This window comes from Vidua macroura, chromosome 15 (genome assembly GCF_024509145.1).
Source record: "Vidua macroura isolate BioBank_ID:100142 chromosome 15, ASM2450914v1, whole genome shotgun sequence".
Taxonomy (NCBI): Eukaryota; Metazoa; Chordata; class Aves; order Passeriformes; family Viduidae; genus Vidua; species Vidua macroura.
In genome coordinates, this window is record NC_071585.1 from 8564396 (window position 1) to 8580880 (window position 16485).

The 16485-nt window shown below is 47.1% G+C and overlaps 1 protein-coding gene and 2 long non-coding RNA genes across 14 annotated transcripts in view; 2 read left to right on the top strand and 1 right to left on the bottom strand.

Annotated features, from left to right (window-relative positions):
* The first annotated feature begins 799 nt into the window (after positions 1–799).
* LOC128814765 (uncharacterized) lies at positions 800–5984 on the top strand. Its single transcript, XR_008439477.1, has 2 exons — positions 800–3634; positions 5670–5984. It is a non-coding gene; the product is annotated as an uncharacterized LOC128814765 (long non-coding RNA).
* Positions 5985–6301: 317 nt separating this feature from the next.
* On the bottom strand, positions 6302–11000 carry LOC128814764 (uncharacterized). Its single transcript, XR_008439476.1, has 3 exons — positions 10256–11000; positions 9744–9818; positions 6302–9612 (listed from the first exon to the last, which is right to left on the bottom strand). It is a non-coding gene; the product is annotated as an uncharacterized LOC128814764 (long non-coding RNA).
* Positions 11001–15299: 4299 nt separating this feature from the next.
* RAPGEF6 (Rap guanine nucleotide exchange factor 6) overlaps positions 15300–16485 on the top strand; it is a 120986-nt gene continuing 119800 nt past the window's right edge. For all 12 annotated transcript variants that reach the window (XM_053990942.1, XM_053990951.1, XM_053990947.1 and 9 more), the window contains exon 1: positions 15300–15383. In XM_053990942.1, the coding sequence (XP_053846917.1) occupies positions 15315–15383 (69 nt within the window). In that variant the 5' untranslated portion in view covers positions 15300–15314. The remainder of the gene's footprint in view (positions 15384–16485) is intronic.

Genomic DNA, 16485 nt, shown 5'->3' on the forward strand with positions numbered 1-16485 from the left:
GTACTGATGCTTGACTTTGTGTGAGGTGAACAAACATAAGCAGAAAGCCATTGTCTTCCACTGGTTCATACATTCATTCCTGAAGTGACCTGCAAGGAAATTTGTCACAAAGGTGTTTGCTGTTGTGTTTGCCACTGTATTTGTGCCCATCTGCCTGAGTACAATCCCTTCTCTGTCTCTCTGGGCTACTGCACAGGAATGAACGATATTGAGGAATCTTCGTAAAGTTTTATTAAATCTAAGCTCAAATTGTGATAGCAGTGCTGCCAAGAAAAGTGAAGTAATAATCATACAACAGGAAAAACAATTAGGAAGATGTAGCAGAGTGTACAAATGAAGCTTTAAAGCATCTGGGTTAAATAAGGTCCTGTGTTCCCAAAGAATGGAAAAAGGACAACCAGAAGACAGAAACCTTTGCCCGAAGCAGCTGCATCTTCTATTTTGAAAATCTTCTATTTTCTTCTTCAGAAATGCTACGTAGTTTCCTGCCCTGGTACGTACGTGCCCGGGTGCCCTTGCCACATGCGAGGTGCAGGATGAGCTGAGGGACGAGCTGAGGTTCGTGTCCCCGAGCCCTGTCTTGCAGTGACCAGCTGCAGGGCAGGGAACACTGTGGGTCTCACATTCAGCACAGCCAGACAGCACAGGAGCCTTCTAGGATTTCCACTTGCACCTGCCAATCCTGTAAAAGGATGCCTGTGATGGGAGTGTTTGGAAGAATGGAATTTGTCCTCTCTCAGAGGAGTGAAGGCCACAACAACTGACTCTTGGGTGCTTAAACTGGTCCTGTAACAGCACCATGGGGTTTCCCTGCGTGCAGGATGAATTGCTCTGGCTCTGCCTTCTCTGTTGGCATCCCAAGTAACACTGTATGAATGGCACAGTGCTCCGTGTGGGTGAGTCAACAAAAGCAACACAGGATCCCTTGCCCTTTATAACACAGAGGGTTATTGCTGGCCTGGTGTACTCTTCCATGATGGATTCACAAGGCAGAGCCTGCAGCCCCACAGCAGCACTGAAGGTGTCGAGCAGGCAGCTCCAGCAGAGTCTGCAGCAGGAGATGCTCGGCTTTAGCTGGGAGTTCTGCCATGGAACGCTGAGATGGGCACTGTGCACTGTCAGACCTCCTGCAGGGCTTCTTGGGCTGAGTGCACCTGACAGAGGGCAGAGAATTTTGTGTTACCAGAGTAGATGGTCATGAGGTGTCCTCCTGACGGGGATGGCAAGAGTAACTGGAGTCATGTGTCTGTGTGGGTGTTTGGCAGCGATGATGTGAGCAGTAAATTCAGCAGTGTAATCACTGCAGCATCCAGAAAATGCTGATGTTAATGCCCAGAATTGATTTCCTTTTTAACTTTCCAGCTAGACTGGGGGGACATAGCACTTGCTAGCCAATATTTTTAATGTATTGTTACTCCTTTTCTGTAATTCCCTAATTTTCCTGAAACAAAAGCGAAAACTAATTCACTTAGCTGAGGCAAAGACAGGAAGGAAGCCACAGGCACCAGAGTACCATGGCGTCTCTCATCTCCCACATTATTCCCAGGGGTCTGCAGAAGAGGATATGATTATTTTCTGTGTGGCTTAGAGCAGAGTAACCACAGGGCAATTTCTGGATCCAGGGGTGGGAAACAGCTTGATGTGTTTGTTGCACAAAAGCACAGAGCTCTTAACAGCACTTTGCTGAGCTCCTGTTGCTTTCTTCTCTCTCAAACGTTTATTGTTAAAAAGCAGTGGCCTTGTAGTTGGAGGTAAAAGTAAGCAGAGAGCCTGGAGATACACATGACTTGTGAGTCTCTGTGCTGCAAGGAACATCTCTGTTTATGTGCTGCAGCATGCACATTCTGTTCCAGCCATCCCCTCATTTATTTTGTGGTACAGGAGCAGTTAACAGGCTTTGCACACCACCCCTGCAGCCTTCTTGTCTTCCCCCTGTACAAGATCATCTTTGCTGTTGCTACAGGCAGATCTAAATACACCAGTGCTTCAGGTTTTAGAAAGTGTTGCTGATGCTGGCTGCAGATGCTTCTTTACTGGAAGCAGCACTTTTCTGTTTTGACTGCCAAAGAACCACAAGTTCAAATCCTATATGATCTGTTCAGGCTTTTGGAGCAGAACCTGATTCCCCAGCAGCAGCAGCAGCTTTGCTTTGAGTCCTTTGGCAGAGGACCTGGAAGGTAAATCATCTGTGCCCAGTGTGCCTGGTAGCTCTCCCAAAGGGGTGGTTAATTTTCCTGAACAGACATTACAGGTCAGGCAGCTCAACAGCAAGGAACAGGAGTGAGAGCTCCTGCCCCAACTGGCATGGAAAGTGCCAGCGTGGAGCATCCCATGGGGCTGTGGGTCCCCACAGGAACCTGGTGGAAGAGCTGGAGTGAGGGGTTATGTGCAAGAGAGCTGCTGTGATTCTCCTTCCACCGACGGACTGCTGCTGGGCAGCATTTTCTGCCTCAGCAATACCTGCTGGCCTGCAAGGCTGGGCAGTTGTGTGGCCTCTGGAAATGAACAGCTTCATGTGAGCCATCACCTACATGTCACCCACTTGGGTCTTGCTCAGGCTCTCTGGCAGCTTGTCTCCTCCTAGAAGCACAGTAGCAGGAAGCAGCATGTTGCTCCCATGTATTTGTTTATTTTCATTACCAAAAATATTTATACAGCGGCAGAATTTGATTTCTAAACCTCTGTGTGTTCCAGCTGTTTGTTCCCAGCTAGAGCTTAAGACATCTGCTCCGAGGGTGGGGATCAGTGCCTGAGCTCCTGAGAACCAGCTGCAGCAGGGCCCAGAGAGCTCTTAACGCCTGTGGCTGGTGGTTACGGTACAAGGAGGTGCAGGAGTAAAGGCAGGTGACAGCAGGTAGCTGGTCCGGCGGTTTGGGATGCCAGTGATAAGGAAAGGCTGCCTAAAGCACTCAGGAGTGGCGTGGTTGGTGGTGAGGCAGCCGGCAGCTCCTCCTGCGTCCGGCATGACCTCAGCGGGCACGGCGGTGACACGTGCGCTTCCCTTCCCCTCAGCGCGCGTCAGCTGAATGCCAGCGCCTGGGCGCTGCCTCTGCCCGCTCCTGTTGCTCAAAGCCGCGGTGGGTTGAGCAATGCCCGCGCTGGCCGTAGCTGTGGGCAGGGCAGTTCGTGCCCCGGCTCCCGTCGGCACCCAGGGAGTGCCGCGATGCGTTGCGGGCGGAACAACCGGCCCAGGTGGTTCGCGGGGCGAGCCCGGCCGCGGGGCTGCTTCCTGCTGGGACTGACTCGGGCCGAGGACTCGCTTTGTTTCAAGGCCAGGTTTCCCCGGAGCTCCCTCTCGGAGCCCTGCAGTACAGCCAGGCAGCTGTCTGGGTGCTCAGACACCAGCGAGGGCGAGCGACCGTGACTGCGGGGCAGAGCTGTGCCGCCGGGCCGCACGGAGGAGCCATTCCGGCCCAGCCAGCAGTCCTTATTGCAACATCCCAAAGGAAGTATTTGGGCCGCAGGCGCGTCCCAGATTTCCAAAGCAGCACAGGCGATAAGCAGATGCCTTTTTCTTATGACACAGCTGCTCTGCCTATGTCCCAGCTTTGACCAGGCCCCCGGCTGCGAGAGGAGCGCCCAGTCCGAGTGCTGGTGGGGACTTCTGCTGGGATTCACCTCTCACTGCACCTTCGTGCGTTCAGTTTGGTGTTGTTTTCCTTAAGGACCTGCAACCCAGCCCCGTTGATAACAGTTTTTCTCTAGATAAAAGTTCTCAGAAATGAAATTATAGACCAAGAAAAATCTTAAGGAAGAACGAGCCAGGGGCGGCAGGATGGAAGTGTCCTGCTCTGGCACATCTTTTTCACTTTAAAAAACCAGAACCTTGTATGAACGGGAGGGAGCCCCTTCCTCTGGCGCAAGCCACAGGCAGCACGGGGCCAGGGGAGCCCTGCGGTGCCGCAGTGCCAGAGGTCAGGGCCATCCCTGGGCCGCTGCCTTTTAGCCCATAAGACATTGTTTAATTGCTGGTGTTTTTTTGTTTGAAGCTTTCATCTATCCTGTGCTTTCTAAAATGCTGACAGAGTGAAACACTCTCTGACCACCGTACTTTTGCCTGCTCCTGTTGTTCAGTTTCGAGCACTAACCAGATTGTCTGTTTAATCTGGAACTTGCTTTTCCTTCTTTGTTAACTCCTTAAGATGAGCTTTGATTCCACTGGTTGGACAGGCCCTACTTTTTTCTTATGGAAAAGCACTAAGGAGGAATGGGGGGGTTGTGCAGATTACATGTGGGTGGCTCTGCTGTGCTGGAGCAATTGCAACCAATGCTGCTGTCGTCATTATTTCCTGCATGAGCAGGATGGGCTGAAGTTGCAGCTCTGGGACACGTGAATGTGTCACTGGTGGCAATGCTGCGGCCAGGTGGGAGAGCTGAAGGTGGAGTTTGTCCTAGGTTCTTAATGGAAAACAAACATTTTCCTTAAAGTGGCATTGAAAATAAAGGCAGTGTTTCTTATGGAAGTGCATGTAGCTGGACTGAGGAAGAAGTGTGAGAACATTTTCTTGATAAACGAGCATTTTACTTCCCAAAGGCTCATTAATTTAGTTTTCTTGGCTAATCAAATTAATTTCTAGAATATTTTCACTAATGTCACCAAAAGAAAAGTGGTTTATAAACAGCCTGGAGCCAGCAGAGAGTGCAGTGGTGAAGGCGCCTGCAAACAAAGCCCAAATCTGTGCAGGGGTGACCCCATCAGGTCCCTTGGGGTCACCCAGTGCTGACACACTGGCGGGATGGCCACTGGCGGGATGTCTCCTGAGCAAACACCCTCATTTGGGGCCTTTGGGGTTGCAATGGCAACCCTGTGCTACAAAGGTGTCTATAAACGGTGACTTTAGGGCAGAGGGTAACAGTGGGATTATGTGCTTGAGTTTCCTGACAGGGATGCTTTTCACTTTGGAGAACTTCAGTGTGTTGGAAAGACTGTGTTCAGCATTTCTTCTATAGTTATTTCTATAATTACTTCAAAATTACAGCCATGAACAATTATAGTTTTGAATAGCTTATTGAGTGCACTGAATCCTAAGAAATTAACTACCACATTTTCAAGGAGTAGATATATTAATAGCAGCTGTAACTAGAAATCTTTTCTAATTTTGATCACTACCAAAAAACATGAAAAAAATAAGGGCTCCCGTTTTCTTGTATTAACAATAAGGCTCATAAAATTTGTGGGAGATATTCTGGGCAAACAAAAAAATTACAGCTGTGTTCCTTGTGCTGCAATAATTAATGATCATGCACTTTATTCTCCAAAGCTGTTTTTCTTGTACAGTTTAACTAAAGGTCTTGATCTCTGTCATTTCACATGACATTGTTCTGAGGCTGGTTAGGCTGTAAAAGCCATCAGCCTGAAGGAGAATTTATTTTTCAAAATACAGCTTAACTCTCCAAACTATTTCTTTAATTATAGGTTAGTGAAAAGCAGGCCCTTCCCATGAAACAGAGTTTTTTAAGAACTGTAGACTTGATCTGATTTAGTATTAAAATCAAGGGCTCTGTCTTGGGCTGGTAAGAATCCCCATTGCTCCTGGCAACTGCAGCTCTTCACAGCTGTGAATTCAGACAAACAATTTTCAGGAGAAAAATAATCCTTAACCTAAATACAACTTTTCAGATATTTTGAGGCTGACCTTTGCTTCCTTGTCTGTTTTTTTTTTTCCCAGGTTGGCTGGCTGGGAAGATGCTGACCCTGCTGGATCGCAAGCTTCTACAGCAGCTCATCCTTCCAGTGCAGGAATCACAGGCTCTGCTGGGTTTGTCTCTCTGGGTTTGTCCAGTGCAAGTCATTAGTCTCAGAAATATGGGGTGAATTCCCACTTTTTCAGGATGCGAACAACAGAGGCAGGTTTGGAGGAAATGTCTTCCATCAGAAGTGTCTGTCCTCTGCCTTCATCACTTACAGTCAAAGCATGAAAGTTCATTAGGCTCATTGGCTATTTCCTGTTCAGGCTGTCAACTAAAGAAGCAGCAGAGCAGCATTGCTGGAGCATGTGGTGGTCTCATTATCTCAGTGAGGGAAACACTCTGCAACAGAACCCTCACCCCCTCTGTGCTCATGGTGTTTAAACTAAATGGTTTTAAATGAAAAGAGGGTCAGTTTGGGTTAGATATAAGGAAGAAGTTTTCTGCAGTGAGGGTGGTGAGGCCCTGGTACAAGATGCCCAGAAAAGTGGTGCCTGCCCCATCCCTGGAAGTGTTCAAGGTGAGGTTGGATGGGGCTTTGAGCAACCTGGTCTAGTGAAAGTTATCCCTGCCCTGCTGGAAGAAGATGACCTCTAAAGGTTCCTTCTAACCCAAACCATTCCGTTACATTGTTATTGTATAAGTTACTGACAGCTTCATCTGCTGGACCACCACCACTGCACCTCCAGGTTTGGGGTGTCCCTGACACCTGTCTCCACTCACAGTCTTGCCAGACCCCAGGACATGGCTTTACTGATGATTCCCACCCTGGGCCCAAGGTGCTGCAGAGCTCTGCTCTCAGTTTCTTACTGCAATACTTGTCTTGCCAATTTTGACTGCAGATTCTTTACCATGTGTGTGCACATCCTTTAGACCACAACTGGAAAAAGCTCTGGGGTGGTTCCTGCCCAGGGTCTCCTTAACTGCAAACCCACAAACTGTTTCCATTTCTCTTGGTACCTTCTTCAAAAGCGCAGCACTTTTGTAATACCCTCCCAGTGTGAGACCCAATGATGGTTCACAAAGTAGCAAATACTACAGTAATATTTTATATAAGGAAAACACTTCTACTGCAAAGGCAATTTTGCCTTGGATAAAGGTAGCAATGAAATCCAACTGTTCCAATGCAATGGACTGCCATGGAAAATGTCTGCCACTGGCAAAAGCTCTGGAATAAAAGTAAGTCACTTTTTTATCAAAAAAGGTAGTGAGATATCTGCTGGTAAAACCCATGGCTTTTAATGTGCTGGTATGGCACTGAGAGTATCCCTGACGCACAGAGGGGAGGTAAGGGCTCTTAGAGGGCAGCTCCACTCAGCTTTCTAGAAAAAGTCAAAGGTTCCTGGTTCCACTTGTGGAGTCACTTCATATGCAACAATTATATTACCTTGACAAGATTGTTTTTGGTGTCAGGGTTTTTCTGGAAGTCAGTGTGCTTCCTATTGGCCAAGCAGGCCACTGCAGGAATTTCATTGTGTTTCCCTTTTTAATGGAAATTGCAAATACATTTCCAGACACAGCTCTGGAAATACCCCAACAGCAGCCTCTATCACCTCTTCAGTGTTTAGGACTGAGCAGTGCCTGTGTCTCAGCTTTCACCTACATGGAGTGAAATACCTAAAAATCATAAGAAATTGCGTCTGCCTTAATGTCATCACTGCTATCCTATCTAATAAATATTTTCCTAAAAAAACCTCAGTCCTCTCTCTCTGAGGAAGAAGACTATTTCCATGGAGGTAAGCAGTGATAGGTAAGTGGTATTTGTGTACTTGGTGACATCTGTTTTATTGGGCGGAGCACTCAGCTGTGCACTCGATAACTTGCATCATCCTCTGATTCATACAATCATCTGACCTTCATTTAACTGCTGCTCTGCTTTTATTTCCTTTTCTCCTTATGAGTTAAAGAAATTCTTCCTGTGCTCCATACACAATGCTTCCTTTCATTCAAGGTTTGGTTGTGCTTTTAGCATTTAAAAAAAAAACAGCCAGTACAACCATCTCATGAAAAAGCACGGGATCAAGTATCACGTCCCTCTCCCTTAATATTTACCCTCCCCGCAGATTCACGCACTCCAGGAGTTGCTGTACTTTGGACACAGCCTTCCCTCCTGGGTGAAATCCCAGCTGGGAGATGCTGCAGCCCCTCAGGGTGGGATTAGGGGGTTTGCTGTGAGGGTTCCTCTCTGTTTGGTGTATGGACAAGTAAGCAGGTCTTCCAGGAGGAGTCTAACTCTCCTGGCTCTGTCTGATGCTGTACCTTCAGCACCTGCTTTGCCCTGGTGAGGCTGTTCCTCTGGGTACACGCTTGTGTCCCTCCCTTGCAGCTGAGGAAGGACAGTGATCTCTCTGGAGCAACTTTCTGAAGCATGAAGGTAAAAGAAAGTCTGAGCAGGAGCATCTCAGCTATCTGATACAGGAGAGCTTCTGGGTGGTTGGAAGAGGCCATCACAGGCTTGGGATGCTGTTAGGAATCAATATCCCTTGACACAGAATTACTGTAAAGTTACCAAGGGCAGGGTCTCTAGAAGGAAGGGAGGAAAACCACATTGAGTGGAAGAAAAGTCATCTGCAGATCTTTCTGAAGTTAAAAATAGTTAGGATTTTGTCTGCAGAAGACAGTTTGTCCTGTTATGCTGCTGTTATCATGTGAGCAGGCTGTATGCTTCTGCATTTGAAGACTAAAACTGAATGCTGAAAACAGGAACTTTCTGGAAATTCCGCATGCCTGAGATGTAATTGTTTCAGTGAGTTTCCTGATATCATCTCATCCATATGGTTGTGCTTGGATGGGGAACTAAACATGTCATTAGCACTTTAGGGTCACTAAAATTCGAAGAAGAGATCATAAGGAATCATAAGGATGCATGACGTCCTGTGAAGACAGATGATAAAAGCAACCACTCCTGACAGCGAGTGCTTCAAGGCGAAGGAACCCAGTTTAAGAGCATGGAGGAACTGAGCTCTTGCTAACTCATGTCAGCAGGAGTTGTTTATCCCTTCTTCATCAAAAAAATCAGATTGACAGCATCGAAATGAGACTAAAACCAGAGGATGATACAGGGAATTCTGGCCTTCATAACTTTGCAATGACTTCACCAGGCATTCCTGGCTCCCAGGCCTGGACTGATTCTACTAAACTGTGCAACATTTCTTTGTAATCAAATTATAGTTTATACACAGGCACAAAAACACAAACACAGATACCTGTATCTTCCTACAAACACACCAAATGTCTGCAAACAATGGAAAGCTGATCTGATGCTGGCTGAATCGTCACTGTGGTCTAAGCTACAGTAGCAAAGCTCGTGGTTGCAAAGAATCTTAACATCAGCAGGAACAGAACGGTAAGAAATGCAGGTCTTTCCCAGCCTTGGTCTCGATTCAAATGCTGTATTAGTTCTCGTAGGATTTCACAAATAAGTAGAGTGTATTTGATTGCATAAAACAGTGAAATTGCCTGTCAGGCGTTTATTCAGAGTTTCTTAATCTAGATGATTTCCAGTTAAGAGAAAGTCTAGACCGTTGGCCTGTTCTTTGGCAGAAGAGAAGTTTTTTATTATTTTTTTCACATGCTCGGAGAATTACTCAATTTACTTAAAAAAGGGGAAGGACTGAGATCCTATTTACTCTAATTTTTATCATATTTAAACTAGCTGCTCTCTGTAGGCATGCCCCATGCTTTTACCAGCTCAACATTGTCGGTCAAAGTGTTGTCCAGTAACAAATGCCACAGATACACAGAATGGTCACATTGAGTTATGCAAGTGTTTGGCTTTTTGCCTCTGAAAATAGCTACTCTGTAGAAAAATACAAATCCCATTGCATGTTCTCTCTGGGTTATAACAGGTCACAGACAAAATCCTCACTGTTTGTGAAATCTTCTTTCTTTCTTCAGCTTTTAGTTGTACAACTTTTTACATCTCTGAAAAATTAATGGGAATAAGAAAACTGATACCAAATTACTGTTGGAGAGTTTCCCATGCCAAGATTGCTCTTTATTTTTGTTACTTAAGTCTTCATCTTAATCTGTGTCCAGCCCATTCTTTTACCCACCTTCCACTTTCTAATGGTTTTTGGCATGATGTTTCTGACGACAAATGAAGAAAATCTTTCAGTTGAAGCTGTAACCTGATTTTAGCAACAAAGAACATGCAAATGAAGCAGTCACCAGACTCCAGATTGCCTACTGTCAGGGTAGGTTCTCCCCCGCCACCCCCATCTTTATTTTTTTCAGGCTTGAGCCAGGATATCTGTATACTGTTTCTGGATACCTCCAATATCTAGACAGGTCCATATGCTCTTTTGAGTTTTGTCAACAAAGTGCTGGGACTGGAATCACGTATCTGTAGGTTGTGTGTAGTAAAAATAAAGTGGCAGAAGACACACAAAAAAATTGATACAAGAGCCTGTTTCAGACAGAGTTGTTCCATTGTGGAGGGTGTAACAAGCCACCAACTTGTGGCTTGGAGCAAAGCAGCTGGGGTCTAAATGTTATTTTGAATGTTTTTTTTTTTCAGTTCTTATTCTGTCAGACATTGTTGATAATGTTGTACACTACACCATACCTGAGGCAGTTTGGATGCTCCAGTGATTTGGCAGGAGTCCTTTTTTTCCTCATCCCACTCACTCACATTCATCAGGACTTGATAACTCCATCAGGGTTGTGGCAGGCCCTGGATGGACCCTTTCAAGTCACTCAGCAGTGGCAAGGGAGAGGAATGTCCTCCTTCACACCTCTTGTTTCCCATACGGACAGGGAAGGGAAATGAGAAAGATGAGAACATACATGTCAGTGTCACAGCCAGCCAGTGTTCTTTCAACACAAACAGCTTTCACTGTCCTCACTGGCAACCTTCAGAGGGTGCATCAATGCCTGTCTTTGTGCTCACAGAAACCTTAGTAAATGAATAGCAAATAACCCAATTTACTTTTCCTTTTCAGATTGTTCCTGACTTGGGAACCAGGACTCCATAAGCACTGGCCAAGGATTATGTGACACAAAGGTCAGGGTGACATATTCCCAACACACTGTGCATCCTCAAGCACAAAATATTTGTTACTTCAGAATTTCCACCTGTCCTCCATGAAGGCTTCCCTGTAGACACCCCACAAATTGCCCTCAGCTAAGAGATGTGTCCTTTAACTGGGACTAAGACTTAGGAAATGATTACTGCCTCCAGCTGAGCTATGGCTCAGGCTGCTCTTGGGAGCAGCTGGGGCATGTCATTCCCTCTCTTTGCATGTTAATATAATCTTAAAATCTTTCAGTCTTAAGGCTCACAGTCTCAATGCCCAGTCTATTCACATCAGCACTCAGCATGTTAGAGACCGTCACAGATGTGTGAGAGTGAACATGAAAAGAAAGGAAAATTGCCACTGAAGGTAAAACGTAAGTAGAGAAAGTGGTCCATCCCCACATTTAAAAAGTGTCAGGCTCCCCATTTGTTTCTGTATTGTTGATAAAGGCTGAAAAATAAATGTTTGACTGTCACAAGGAGATCTGCAATTGCTTATGTGTACATGGCTTCTACTCTTCAGGAAATATCTATATGTGGAATGAAAGCCCTTCAGGAAAAATCTATACTAGATTTTTTTTTTTAGAAGGAAAGCCATGTTAGTCTTGAGTTAAAGAGATTAAAGATGGGGGTTTAGTTTTTAAAAACTAAATATTAAACTAATATTATAATAACACAGTAGAAAGATAATGATCTCACAGTTCTGTTTCTTCTTTTCTACTTTTACCATTATCCTTTGAACTGAAGCTCTGGAAATATGCACAGTGGGGAAAAGTAGCTCCAGTATTCGGACCATTTCATTCTTGCTCTTGATTTTTCAAAAATAATTTGGTATTTCACTTTTAATTTTAGAAATGGAAATTTTGAGCTACAAAATGCTGTCATAGCCAAGAGATCAGCCTTCTTACGTAGCTACCTGAGTAGTGTTGTGCCATTAGCAAAAATGTAACTTTCCTGCAAAAGGTGAGCTCTTACAAAATTCCTGATGATCCCTTTGCCTCCGCAGTTTTTCAGGAAGTTCATCATCAGAATAAGTATATAAGATACCTCTGTCTGAAGATGTTCTGCCCATTGGGCATCCCAGAATATTTTTCTTCCTTTAGTCAGGCAGAGAATTAATTTGTGTATCCTCCTTGTGGTATGTTAACCACTTAGGTAGTAGTTGTTGCCAAAGATGTACACGAATGTCCAAAGGGATTTTTTTTTCCGAAGCTAAGAAATTAAAACCAATAGCCTAACTGCCCAACAGGAGAATGAGAGGAAGGAAATTGCCAGGCTGTAATAGAACTCACAGGACACTAAATACATAGAATACATAAAAATAAACGTTTAAAATATTTCAGTGCATGATGATTATGAATCTTTCCCCATGGGAGAGGTGAGGAAGTTGAGTTTTACCCTGAGGAATCTGGGATGTGCACATGGTGGTAAAAGGCATTCCATTAAAAGGCATCTTTGGGAGTGTCAGCAAAGCAGAACAATTGAGGGAACATACTGGGAGGAGATGTACTCCTTAACTCAGCTGGTCTTCCCAAATTCACAGATGCTTGAAGCAGAAATATCTAATCTCCTGGGACTGCAACTCATCCATATTAATAGCAAAGCACCTCTGATCCTTACATGATACAGATACTGTTAGTTTTCAATTTAAAAACTTTGCAGTAAGTGATGATGCTTTACTTGTGCAGGGATACAATCCAGATAAAGGGGAAGCAAATTTTCCCCTCTACATGGACAACAGGCATCCTGCTTGGCCACTTCCCTTAATCCCAGCCCTGAAATTACTCACTTGTGAAAGCCTTTTAATTGTGTTTAACCATGTAAGCTTTACCACGCGGAGACATTGGCTGTAACACCAATAAGCAGTGAGGATCATGACACTCATTTCCATTGTTCTCCAGATATCTGGGAAAATAAACCCTATGGCTGAAATAGCCCCTGAAATAATTGCAGCTATTAGAGCCATTACCTACCCAAATTCAGGTACTTTTGGAGTGAGGGAAGTCTTGTTTCATGGGTCAGGTGAGCCAAGCAATTAAATTGGAATGGCAGCTTTGGTTCCCATGGAATGCTTGTGTCTCCCTCACTGCTCCGTGCCTGGCTGTAGGCTGGTGTTCAGGATGGGAATTTGTGTGCCAAAGGAATTTTTAGGCTACTAACTTTATTCCCAGGGTGAGTGTTCACTTCTGTGTTATGTTCGTTGTAGGAATGCTGAACAGCTGGAATAGGTGGTAAAAGGAGTTCCCTTCTAAAAACCAAGAATAGGGCTTATTTCAGATCCATGAGAACTGTGACTGCGTAGATCTCATCAAAATCTGGGGTTTTCTTGCTAGTTGTTAGTTAATTTTTTCTCCAGCCACCTGCACCTGTAGAGTATTGACTAATTTTTACACAATCTTTAAAAATAAACTGAGCTGGTAAAGCTCTTGATTTGCTATTACATCTCTGATAAAAAAAAAAAAAAAAAAAGGAAAAAATAAGAGAAAAAAAGAATCTCCTAACAGAGAAGGATTCATGCTTCAGTTCTTTTCTTCTCCATAGTTACTCAGGAGGACTTTTTCTCTCTAACTTTTCCATTTGGTTCCTGGCAGGGAATCTCTGCAGATTCCCACACCACTGGAAACAATATTTTATGTACTAAAGTTGAAAGAGGATAACATGTTCTGCCAAATAACTTGTACAAACTTCTGACCTTTGGAAAAATAATAGACCTGATATTTGGAAATCTTACATTTACAACAGAAGTTCAAAGAGAAGGAAAAAAGAATGAAAATGAGTTTTGATAGGTATTATGGGACTGAAACCTGTGTCTTTCCTGTCAGAGCATCCCATATTCTGTTATGCATGCAGTGTAATGACTGTGATGTTAAGAGTAGCATTATTTTAGATCCTGGCTGTCCATCCCATGGTTGTTGTGCCTGCAGTGATACCAGGCACAGCATCAGAACAGTCTATACTGGAGGAAACGTCGTATTTCCTCAAAAAAAAATTTTTTTTGAAGAAAACAGTAGAAATATTATAAAACAACGTGGAAGGGACAATCAAGTCCTTGAGCATAACAAAGGTAATTGTGCCATAAAGGGCAAGTGGTAAAGAGAACGGGAAAGGGTAGCTGGAGAAAGGGCAGGAACAAAAACACTCTTGGTTATTAGGAAGGAAAGAGGAAAAAGCAAAAGGACAAACACAAGTTGCAAAGCTTTGATCTCATAAATTACAGAATCGGACTTGTAGCAGGAAGGAAAATCTAGCGATGTGTGTTTGGTATGTGGCTGCTTCCTGTTGTCCCCGAGCGGCCGTCAGGACCAGCAGTGCGGGGCTTGGAAGAAGTTTGTAAAACCCCACAGGACCCCCGAGCTGTGGTAGCGCTTTCCTTCCTAATTTCCTTACTAATTCCTTATTTGTGTTTAATGCCGAGCTCTCTCCGGCGACTCGGGCCGGGGCAGCGGGACCATACCCGAGAGGCCTCAGTGGGCACCGCGAGCATGGGGCCACTCCTCCGGAGGCCACCTAAGGCAAAGGCTTGGAGAAGCTCGGGAATCACGGGGGAGAATCAACATTCTCTGAACTGCAGTGGGAGGGAAAGGGGGAACGCACGCAAACTCGGGGGGAGCGGTGCCATGACACCAGGCCTGCTGTTACGCCGGCTCACGGACACTGTGATCCCAAGCGATGCAGAAAAGGCTTTCTCTGGGATGTAATTACCGAGGAACACGCCTCCTGTCGGGTGCGCAGGCAGCACAAACGCAACTTTCCCGGGAGGCTCGCGGCCTCCTGAGGGCCCGGCACGGCCACGGCCGGCCCCGCATCGCGCACGCGCCCGGCCCCTCCCAACCCTCGCGAGCCTTCGCCCCGCGCCGCCCGCCGGCCCCGCCCCCCGCTCTCGCCGCGGCGCCTGGAGGCGGAGCTCGCCACAGCCCCGCCCACTCCCCCTCCGCCCCGCCCCGCCCCTCGCTCTTCTTGCTGATTCTCTGGGTTAAAGCGCCCGCTCTCGCGCTTTTCTGTACCGGGGGATGCGCGGTGGCTGACCGGGGCGGGGGGTCCGGGCTGGGGCGGCGACTCCCGGCGTGTTCAGGGGAGACGCGGGCTCGTAGCCGGCCGTGGGGTTTCTCTGCGGACCCTCTGGCGCCGCGCCGCGGAACGACTCGCCCGTCCGCATCGCTTTGTGCGGGCGCGGAGGGCGGAGCCGCGGGGGCCGAGCGCGCGGGGAGTCCCGCTCGGGCCGGTAACTTCGCGCACGGAGCGCTCGCGCCGCGATGGGGAGCGGCGCCGGCCGCCCCGGGAACGCGCCGGGAGCCGCCGCCGCCCGCCCCGAGCGCCGCCGCCGCCGCTGAGCCCGAGGCGCCCCGAGCGCCGCCCGCCTGGTGAGCAGCCAGCCCGGCGGCGGGCACCGCGCCCGGCCCCGCTCCCGCCCCGGCCTCCCCCGGTCCGCTCCCCGCCCGGGCCCCGGCGCGGGGAACGCTTCGGGGCGCGTCCCCCGCGGGCCCGGAGCGCGGCGGAGCCCGGGCAGGAGCCCCGGCGGGCCGCGCCGGTGTGAGCGCGGCGCGCCCCGCGGCAGCGCCCCGCCAGCCGCTCCCGAGGCGCCGCGGGGCGGGGGGCGCCGGGCCGGAGGATGAGCGCCCCGGTGGAGCCCAGGATCAAACAGGCGCTGCGGAAGAAGCCCGCGGAGCGTACTCCGGAGGTAAGGCGGCTCCGGCTCCTTCCCAGCGGGTCCTTTTATTTACTTTCTCACTTTTCCTTTGCGCAAATCCGTGTTCCGACAGCGCGGGATCCGCGGTGCGCACACAGACCGGGCTGGCGCACAAACTTCTGTCTGGAGCTCGGTTATTTATTTATTTCTCTCCAAAGTTGGCCCTCTCGGGACCAGCAGTGGTTTAAACGCCCAGAAACACGCTGGGTACAGGCACAAGGCGCTTCACGAAGTGCTTCGGGCCAGCTGTAGGAAGAAGAACAACAAGAAGTAGATCCCCGAAAAGTAAAATGATGCATATTTCAGTGATGCAAAACTTATGGGAAAAGTTAGGGAGCTGAAAGGCTTTGCTTACCTGTACAGTGATGCAGATTTAAACAAAACCAAACTAATTATGCTGCCCAGACTTCATAAAGATGTTTCTGCTGTGAGTGGGAGTGTAGAAATGTGTGAGGCTAGTAAGCTACAATAAAACACATTTTCCAATTAACTGCCTTCTCTGTCCCTTCCCCACAAGCTACTCTGTAATCAGCCATGTATTTTTGGGAATGGTAATGTCATGGAGCATTAACTTAATAATGAAGTAGGTTTGATATCATTTGCATTTGTTGAAGGTCTGATTGGAGTTTGTTTGCTTACTTATCCTTTGCCTTCCTTCATTTGTTTCCCTTGCTGTGATTTTTTTTTTTTTATGTGCTCAAGAATTAGTGCTATGAAGTGATACACTCTTGAGTTTTTCCCGTGGAGACTGGGAAACATCTGTTCTCCCTTGGTACTTTATGGAGAGCAGAATGTCCTGCCTGGTCTTCCTTATAAGTTAATTATGGAAGGGCTACTTTGAGAGCTGCTCAGAGGCTGCTCCGGAGTTCATCCTAGCAGGACAGAGTCCCTACTTCCCTTTCAAGTCGGCTGAGTGATTGAAATACAGATGTTCAGTCCCAATGGTTACTTGCTTTGGGATATCTGGCACATTCCTCCTTGTGTCTCTAAATGAGGCAGTCTCAGTGTCCATTCGTTTTTCCTTACTTTTAGTACTCCCCTCTTGCTTCAGAGCTTTCTTTCTCTTCAGCTGGAGTCTTCAGTGAGTAAAATT